This window comes from Montipora capricornis, chromosome 2 (genome assembly GCF_036669925.1).
Source record: "Montipora capricornis isolate CH-2021 chromosome 2, ASM3666992v2, whole genome shotgun sequence".
NCBI classification, from domain to species: Eukaryota; Metazoa; Cnidaria; class Anthozoa; order Scleractinia; family Acroporidae; genus Montipora; species Montipora capricornis.
The window spans coordinates 12,539,991-12,549,990 of NC_090884.1; the positions used below are offsets into that span (position 1 = coordinate 12,539,991).

A 10,000-nucleotide genomic window follows, 5' to 3' on the forward strand; every position below is an offset into this window, starting at 1 on the left:
AAATCGGCCCTAAAAAAGGCTGCGTACTTAAAAATTCGATTTTAAAAAACTACCATTGCCCCATGTTTGGGGGTTCTGTTCTTTTACCTCATCCTCTCTTGCACCCAATTGGAGGTATTGACAAAAATGTAAGTAGCATTCTGATGACCAATGACTTGTTCTAGTCAATAGGGAGTTTAAGAAACGACGACGGCTATGACTACTGCAACGCCACAAAACAACGATATAATTGGTTAAAAGATCATAAATAATCGTGCTGCACATGCAGCACGTTTTTTAGCAAGTATGTTAGCGATCTGTACGGGTCCGCAAATGATCCCAGGACCGCAAATGATCCCAGAACCGCAAATGATCCCCAAACTGTACCGCAAATGATATCAGGACCGCAAAAACATTTTCATGCTCAATACAAAATGTCCCTGAATCGAGGCCGCTGGCAGACCCGATTTTTCTAGGAAGATCGAATGAGACTCTGCTCGCAGGGTTCGAGAAACGGGCCCCTGGTCAGAATCAGTTTAGAACTGCGTCCAAGTTAGTTTTTGATGATTGTGTCCGGTAATTAAAATGTGGTAAATTTATAACAGCGAGGCAAGAAACAAAATTCAGTCTTTCTGGAAAATTATAAGCCATGACTTACAGTGCGACGCGCCTTAGCGTGGCCATAGTTAATGCATGGAGATGGTTATGAAACTCGACAAGTTGCTTTGTTTCATGTTTTTGTCCGTATTTTTGGCCTTGACCTTGCACAAAACACACCTTTTTGAAGAAGATAACCAATCAAATCCTTCGATTTAATTATGCGTATATAATTTGCGAACCCGTGCGAAGCGAAAACAAAAGATTGTGCAGGGTCTCGGTCAATTCAACATCGATTGCGACATTGTTCTCGCTTTTGAAAGGTTTTAAGGTTTCATAACCAGTCCCTCGATTAACTGTGCCGTGGCCACCTAACAAAGTTTTTTAGAAATTGTCCGCCAATCAGGATGTGTGAATTTGATTGACAGTCCCGCCTGATTGGAAAGTTCGCACAGTTTTAAGTTGAACACCGTTGCATGGGTTGTTGAGTTGACGCATTTACACGTAATTGTCAAATGTGAGAGTTTGTTGGGTGGCCACGGTAAGGCGTATTGCACTGTAAAATGATTTGAATAAAAGCGCTCTTCTCATTAAACTTTGTCTCCACTCCACAACAAATAGCAACACAGCATCGCTGAACCAGATAAGTTTATTTTTGGAGCGCCTGGCGAGAACCAACCCGAGCTCTATATAACGCAAACAATTTACAAACTACGTAACAAATCCTTGAAAAGCAACCAAGGATAAAGCTATCTCCGCACAACACTTAAATTAATGCGCAAAATATATAGCCTACTACTCCGAACAAGCAATCAGTCTTCGTACCAGTTAGGCTGGAGAACAACAGCTCCGTCATTGCATTTGACTATAAGATAAACAGGCCATATTGGCCTACTTGCCAAAATAAGTTCACATTATAAGCTTTGTGCCAGTCAGGCTGCCTGTTAGGCTGGGGATCATCAACTCAGACGTACAATATAAGTAAAATACAATATAAACGTAAATTACAAAAAACTAGTAGAGCTGAGCAACCGCAAACAAAGCAAATGCGGTTTGAACGGAGGCGCCAGAAAAAACCCCTTTGGGGAAAAAATGTGCAGGAGATCTGGGTAGGAACCAAGGCTCAAGCTCCAAGCGATTAGAAGCCCATCCTACGATCGAAGGCTTTACAAAAAGGAAATGAGAACAGCCGATCCTACCACACTGGATGCATGGTACCTAGAAACGGAAACTAAACAAAGAAAAAAATAAACGAAACGAAAGAACGCGGTTGGTTCGGAAGCCTAAATAACAACCACGTGTTATACCTGGTCTTGTATACCCCTACATCGTTGCCTATGATGCCCCGGCCTGGAACCCAGCAGTCTTATGCGCTAGCTCACTCGTCAGAAACAACATTTCTCTATCCAGACCATTCCACCCTCCATGCCATTCCGCAATTTTTTTTTCGGGATCATTTGCGGTCTAAAATGTGGATCATTTGCGGTCCGGGATCATTTACGGTCCAATATGGGATCATTTGCGGTACAGGTTGGGGATCATTTGCGGTCCTGGGATCATTTGCGGTTCTGGGATCATTTGCGGTCCTGGGATCATTTGCGGACCCGTACGGATCCTCTGCATAACGACGACGTGAAATCACCAAAATTGAGGTTTTGACGACAACGTAAGCATGCAACAGCGCATCTTTCATTCTCTATTTCCACTCTGAAACCGCTCGTACCAAATTATTTTTAGGGTACTTTGCTCATATTGTAGGACGTGAACGAGACTGAATAATCGCGAAAGAGTTGTGATAAAGCAAAGTTGTATTTTGAGGTAACGTTTTCGTCGAGCGTCGCCGTCGTAGATCTTAAACTCCCTAATATGTGTATTAAAAACGCTACTAAGTAACACAGAGAACCACAAAAAGCAAAAAAAATTGTTTCTTTTTCCACGAGGAACGTTTCTTTGTTTTTCATGTGAGTAAACCGCGACGGAAAAAACATAACCGTTAGCCGTGAAAAGGCGAATTTTTAAACCGTTAGCCGGGAAAGCTATTCCCCCATTGAGACCCTCACTTTATGGTGTTTTGGTACAATTACAAAACTCTAGTCGAGCCAATGAACCATGTGACATCCTTTGCTAAAGAGGAAAGGGATTATAATTAAGAATGTTATTTTGACTCTAGGCCATTAACGATTTCCTCCGAAGTTGATCCAATCCCAATTGATGAAAGGTAAGCAATTTGAGTTTTTGTTTCTCTTCCTCACTCTCCCTTCTGCTACAAGAAGTTGCAAAATTAGTGGAGATACTTCATTCTTGGGGCGTTGTTAATTTACCTATTTGCAGCTCCCTTCCCCCCCTTATCAATGTTGCTAGCAATACAAAAAATTGCTGAAAACTGGGAAAGATTGGAATTGTAGATACAACGGGTATTAGAAGCTAGAAAAGCTTTATTTTAACGGGAGTGTCTCACCAATTTTGCAAACTTTTTAGCTGTCTTGCTGGTGTGAGTGAACCAACCGGCTTAAATGAAAATAAAGTGACTGCTACTGTGTAGCTGTCGTTATACTAACTAACTTAAGGGTTCTTAGACTTTTAAATAACGTTTATCTGCGCTATTTGAAATGGGTTCTTAGACTTAAATAATGTTTATCAGCGCTATTTTTAGGCAGTCTGCAGTCTGCAAATGTCAGACACCTGTTTAGTTACCCTAAACATCTACAACTATCTTTTGTGATAGACCTCATCAGAGCGAAAAACATGGCATTGTACTATGACGCCCCGAGTGATCGTATTTCGCCTAAAAATAACTGAAATAAAATTCTCACACCCCTAAGGTCTGCACTGGTTTGCACAGTTTTTGTTGCTCTTCCTCCTTGCTCTCCGTTCAGCTCACTGGCTAGCTCGTGTAAATGAACCAACCAGCTGAGAATAAATTGACTGCCACAGTGTACCTGTCGGTGACTTACTGTTCATAACATCATTGATGCCTCGGAGTGTTTTCCTTTTCCTCACAGTTCGCTTTTCGACACCGGGCTTTATGAGATAGGGCCAGAATTGAGTGTCCCGGTAAGGATTGGATTTATGAAATATATATATATGTTTTTTACCGACCGGGAGGTCCGTATAGGGAAAAACTGTGGCCGAGGTCTCGAGTACGGCCCGGGTCCGCAGGCCGAGAGTCGTACTCAAAGAGCGAGGGCACAGTTTTTCCCTATACGGACCGAACTTGGCCGGTTTATAACGTGTTTTTTTTTTTAATGCTTCAATTCTATTTTTATAGGGCAGACGAAAGTGTTAGAAAAAGCTGGGTAAGTCTTAATTTTATTTTATACGTATCAATACGTATCGACCTGCTCTACCCACCCACCAACCCAAATACTAAAAAAGGACAGTCACAACACTGGGAATTGCTACTACTACGCCCCGTGTAGATATTTGTGATTTGTATCTAATTAGCCACTATCAAAAATACCATGATACGCATTGTTTGTTCCTCCAAAAATTTTGCACACGCTTTGTTTCCAGTTTCTCCTCGGACCATTGTAAGTCCCAAGATAAAATGAAAGAAATGCTTATGCAAAATTTTGGAGGGACAAACAAATAGTACTATTGTGTTTTTGATACTGGCTAATAAATATTTGTGAGACGGGGCATACGGTTTATAGTCCTTACTCGAGAAGACTTGGAAGTCTAACTTTTTGCAGATGAAATTACAAAGAGAGCAGTTTCTCCTCAGTTATTTTAAGATCCAGAGTTTTGATCTGGCTAGGGTTCGTACCCTTTACCTCCTGCATTGCAGCTTGATGCTGGAGCGTCAATTATATTTATATGAAAGACAGGTGTATTTGACCTGCGGAATGAAACAGTTTAAGATAGAAGCTCTGTTTTATCAGAGATTTCCAAAACTTTGTTCCGATGACGTTTAAACACTGATTAAGTGCAATACCTTTGCTGTTATTAAAGTGCTACTTGGACCAAAAACTACATTCTCTGCGTCTTCTACTGTTAACAGCGATATTTTGTACATGAGATTCTTACCCCTGCGCCTTTTGACTAAAAGCATACATCCGCGTTGGCTGAAACTTAGGAAAGGCTGGTCAATGACCTACTTGTTTTCATGAGGTAGATATGCATAATGAAGTTAAGAGACCTGTGAGGAAATCTTGACAGAAATCCGGTAATCGGGCAGTCTCTGTTCCCTGTCACAAGATAAGGATTCTGCATGAAGTCAACCTCGTATGGAACAGCTTTCTCACGGATTACTAAAATTTGATTCCTTATTTCTTGGTCAGAATTCTAAAACAATTGGAAAAGAAGAAGTGACAGAACCTTTATACCAAGCTAAACCATCGTCAAAAATAAGGTAAGTAGGAGTTGGCTAATTTTGTGATACCTGTGTACAGCCGCCACCTCCCCTTAGAAAATGGTATGGGTGGCTGTACACAGGTTAGTCTTTTGTTGGGTCATGATTGTTTTGTAGTATTTTATTGGTAAACAAGGAAAACGAAAACCGTCGTATTTGTTTGTTTACCCTTCAAAATAAGAAAAAATGTACAGACAAAAGGAGAGTTTAAGCGTTGCCTCAAATTTGTAATTTAAAAAACGTTACCTTTAGATGCCGTTAAATGCATAAGTAAGTTTATTTTTCTTGAACGTCTGCAACTATACATTTTAGGCTTCATTAGAGCGAAAAACATGGCATTGTGGTATGGCACCCCATGTGGTCCGGTATTTCATTTAAAAATAACTGAAAAGAAATTTTCTTCCCTAGCTAAGTGCTTGACTGGGGTTGCTCCCTTGATCTCCCTTAATGGAACTCTTATATTTCCTTGATTTGACTGATTGAAAGAGCTCGACACATCTCAAAAATTCAATTCGAGAATAAACGCCAAAGCCCTTGTGTGCGCTTGTGCAAACTGTAATTCACAGCGATATTTTTTCCTGTACTCACTACAAACTCTCGCTTGGGGTTTTTGATAATTGAAATTCTCATGGAATCCTTAGTACCAGGGGCCCGTTTCTCGAAAGTCCCGAAAACCTTTCGGTGCCCGAAAAGCCATTTGTGAAACTGCCAACCGCTTGTTTTGGAAAGCCGATCTTTTAACATGTTTTCAAGGTAACAAAAACAAAACTTACTGTGACATTTGACGACTTAAATCCTCTCCGTTCTTGAGATACAGAGGGAATTGTGACACCCGAAAATGGCTCGTCAAGTTTCGGGACTTTCGAAAACGGGCCCCAGGAGCCCATCAGTGGGAGCTTTCCTCTCCCCTTTTACTTTTGGATCTGGCGTTTTGACAGACCTAGTTATTTTTAGAAACACTTTCCCGGGAAACAGCGTTTCCTTGGTTAGGGTTAGCCGTGAAACGTCAAAAAAAGTTAAACCTTTTGAGGTGAAAAGGACAAAAAATAACCGTTACCCGTGAAAAAAACTAAAAGCATTAATTAAGCGTATTTTTTTTTTTTTTTTTTTTTGGAAAAGTGGAATACTGAGTATTTCTAAATATTTAGAGACTTCAGAGCACTCGACACCGTTTTACCTCCATTGCTCTTCTCTTTGATATTCCGTCCCGCTAAGCTTGTCTGACAAGACAAAACAAGTCCCAAATCACCCGCAGTAAGAGAGGATGGGGTAAGAGAACGGATCCCCATGCCCCATCATAGTTTTTAAAATCTTTTTTTGCTTTCGCAAAGCTTATTTAAGTTCTCATTCCTAACGCCGCGCATAAAATTTCATTACGTCATTACGACTGGCCAATCTGGTGCCTCTCTAAAAATAGCTGTGTAGTGGAAATTAGACTTTAAAAAAAACTATCATTGGTCCATGTATGGGGGATCTGTTCTCTTACCTCATCCACTCTTGTCCCCTGGTCGGGGTCTTGACAAAAATGTAAGTCGCATTCTGATCACCAATGACTTATTCTATTCAATATGTGTACCAAGACGCTACTAACACAGAGAACTCCAAAAAGCAAAAAAAGAATTGTTTCATTTTCCACGAGGGACGTTTCTTTGTTTTTCATGCAAGTAAACTGCGACGAAAAAAGAAAACCGTTAACCGTGAAAAGGCAAATTTTTTAAGCGTTACTCGTGAAAGCTATCCTCTCACTGAGACCTTCACTTTATGGTGTTTTCGTGCAATTACAAAACTCTAGTCGAACCAATGAACCATGTGACATCCTTTGCTAAGGAAGAAGGTGATTATAATTAAGAGTGTTATTTTCACTCTAGGTCACCAAGCATTTCCTCCGAAGTTGATCCATTCCGCACTGACCCAGTTGATGAAAGGTAAGCAATTTGAGTTTTTCTTTCTTTTCCCACTCTCCCTTCTGCTCCAAGAAGTTGCAAAATTAGTGGAGATACTTTATTCTTGGGGCGTTGTTAATTTACCTATTTGTTTGCAGCCCCCCTCCCCCCCCCCCCCTTCCTTATCAATGTTGCTAGCAATACAAACTTTTGCTGAAAACTGAAACAGTCAACATGGAAAGGGGAAGAGGGATGGGGAGGTGGGAAAGATTGGAATTTTAGATACAACGGGTATTAGAAGCTAGAAAAGCTTTTTTTTAACGGGAGTGTCTCACCAATTTTTTTTGCTTGCTGGTGTGAGTGAACCAACCGGCTTAAATGAAAATAAAGTGACTGCTACTGTGTAGCTGTCGTTATACTAACTAACTTAAGGGTTCTTAGACTTTTAAATAACGTTTATCTGCGCTATTTGAAATGGGTTCTTAGACTTAAATAATGTTTATCAGCGCTATTTTTAGACAGTCTGCAGTCTGCAAATGCCAGACACCTGTTTAGTTACCCTAAACATCTATAACCATCTTTTGTGATAGACCTCATCAGAGCGAAAAACATGGCATTGTACTATGACGCCCCGAGTGATCGTATTTCGCCTAAGAATAACTGAAATAAAATTCTCACACCCCTAAGGTCTGCACTGGTTTGCACAGTTATTGTCGCTCTTACTCCTTGCTTTCCCTTCAGCTCACTGGCTAGCTCGTGTGAATGAACTAACCAGCTTAGCTGAGAATAAATTGACTGCCACAGTGCACCTGTCGGTGACTTTCTGTTCATAACATCATTGATGCCTCGGAGTGTTTTCCTTTTCCTCACAGGTCGCTTTCCTCCTTCATGCCTCCTAAGAGAGAACGAGTATTGAGCTCGAGTGTCACGGTAAGGATTGGATTTATCAAATATATATATGTTATTTACCGGCCGGGAGGTCCGTATAGGGAAAAAGTGTGGCCGAGGTCTCGAGTACGGTCCGGGTCCGCAGGCCGAGGGTCGTACTCGAGACCGAGGGCACAGTTTTTCCCTAGATGGACCGAACTTGGCCGGTTTATAATGTTTTTTTCTTTAATGCTTAAATTCTATTTTTATACGTATCAATACACATAGACCTGCTATACCCACCCACCACTGACCCAAATACTCAAAAAGGCGGTCACAACACTGGGAATTGCTGCTACTACGCCCCGTTTAGATATTTGTGATTTGTATCTAATTAGCCACTATCAAAAATACCATGATACGCATTGTTTGTTCCTCCAAAATTTTGCACAAGCTTGTTTCCAGTTTCTCCTCGGACCATTGTAAGTCCCAAGATAAAATGAAAGCAATGCTTATGCAACATTTTGGAGGGACAAACAAAGAGTACTATGGTATTTTTGGTACTGGCTAATAAATATTTGTGAGACGGGGCATACGGTTATAGTCCTTACTCGAGAAGACTTGGAAGTCTAACTTTTTTCAGATGAAATTACAAAGGGAGCTGTTTCTCCTCAGTTATTTTAAGATCCAGAGTTTTGATCTGCCTCGGGTTCGTACCCTTGACCTCCGGCATTGCAGTTTGATGCTGGAGCGGGCTGAGCCTCCGGTGTGCAGTCTGTTGGTTCTTGGTTTTGTCTTAGCCCTTGACGTCATCCTTGCCCTCTACTACGTATTTATATGAAAGACAGGTGTATTTGACCTGCGGAATGAAACAGTTTAAGATAGAAGCTCTGTTTTATCAGAGATTTCCAAAACTTTGTTCCGATGACGTTTAAACACTGATTAAGTGCAATACCTTTTCTGTTATTAAAGTGCTACTTTGACAAAAAACTACATTCTCTGCGTCTTCTACTGTTAACAGTGATATTTTGTAAATGAGATGCTTACCCCTACGGAATTGAGCCTTTTGACTAAAAGCATACATCCGCGTTGGCTGAAACTTAGGAAAGGCTGGTCAATGACCTACTTGTTTTCATGAGGTAGATATGCATAATGAAGTTAAGAGACCTGTGAGGAAATCTTGACAGAAAGCCGGTAATCGGGCAGCATCTGCGCGAAATCAACCTCGTACAGAACAGCTTTCTTACGGATTACTAAAACTTGTTTCCTCATTCCTTGATCAGGATTTAAGAAGACGTGAAACAGAAAGTGCGAGAAGATTCCAAGAAGTGATGGACTCGTAAGTAGGAATTGGCTAGTTTTTGTGAGCCTTGTGTACAGCGGCCACCTCTCCTCGGGAAAATGGGATGGGCGGCTCTACACAGGTTAATATTTTGGGGACTAATAGTTGTTTGTGTAGTATTGTATTGGTAAACAAGGAAAACGAAATCGTCGTATATTTTTGTTTAGCATTGAAGTTAAGAAAAAGTGGAGAGACATAAGGAGAGTTTAATCGTTGACTCAGATTTTTAATTTTAAAGACGTTATCATCAGAAAGTTTAGTTTCGCTGAACATCTACAACTACATTTTCTCATAGACGTCATCAGAGCGAAAAACATGGCATTGTGGTATGGCACCCCATGTGGTCCAGTATTTAATTTAAAAATAAGTGAAAAGAAATTCTCCTCTCGCTTGGGGTTTTTGATAATTGAAATTCTCATGGAATCCTTAGTACCAGGAACCCATCAGTAGGAGTATTCCTCTCCCCTTTTACTTTTGGAGCGGGCGTTTTGACAGACCTAGTTATTTTGAGAAACACTTTCCCCAGAAAACAGCGTTTCCTTGGTTACAGTTAGCCAATCAGTGCTGCATATGACTTATTTACAATCCCGCATAAATTAACTCTGGTTGAAACATGGCGGACAGACGAGAATCGGAAAGCTCAAATTCACAGGTAGAAAGTAGCGAAGGAGATACGGATAAATGGTATTTTGGTGACGACTGTGAGAGTAATGAAGAATCTGAGAGTAAGAGTGACAATGAGTTAGAAAGTAGCGAGGAAAGTCATTGACACAAAGAAGCGACTACTCCGAAGGATTCTTGTCTGAAAGAGCTATGCACCGGTACGGCTAGAAAGGATCCGGAAAGCGGACCAAAACTACGGCCTCAAGCTCTCTGAAGGAAAATGAAATGGAAAAATTGGCATCATGGATTTCCTCAAGAGAAAAAGCCACTAGGGTTGAGGAATCCATCCACGATTCCATTCTTTGATGCCACGGAGTG

The 10,000-nt window shown here is 40.9% G+C and overlaps 1 protein-coding gene and 2 long non-coding RNA genes across 3 annotated transcripts in view; all 3 read left to right on the forward strand.

The window, feature by feature from the left end:
* Positions 1–2,794, forward strand: part of LOC138038881 (uncharacterized) — a 9,041-nt gene extending 6,247 nt beyond the window's left edge. Inside the window, exon 3 of the long non-coding RNA XR_011130319.1 lies at positions 2,747–2,794. This is a non-coding gene — a long non-coding RNA (uncharacterized lncRNA). The remainder of the gene's footprint in view (positions 1–2,746) is intronic.
* Positions 1–7,576, forward strand: part of LOC138033560 (uncharacterized) — a 42,582-nt gene extending 35,006 nt beyond the window's left edge. Inside the window, exons 6-8 of the mRNA XM_068881343.1 lie at positions 4,857–4,927; positions 6,796–6,852; positions 7,552–7,576. Of these exons, the coding sequence (XP_068737444.1) occupies positions 4,857–4,927; positions 6,796–6,852; positions 7,552–7,576 (153 nt within the window). The remainder of the gene's footprint in view (positions 1–4,856; positions 4,928–6,795; positions 6,853–7,551) is intronic.
* Positions 7,577–8,953: 1,377 nt separating this feature from the next.
* The window catches only part of LOC138038880 (uncharacterized), a 14,797-nt gene continuing 13,750 nt past the window's right edge, over positions 8,954–10,000 (forward strand). The window contains exon 1 of the long non-coding RNA XR_011130318.1: positions 8,954–9,016. This is a non-coding gene — a long non-coding RNA (uncharacterized lncRNA). The remainder of the gene's footprint in view (positions 9,017–10,000) is intronic.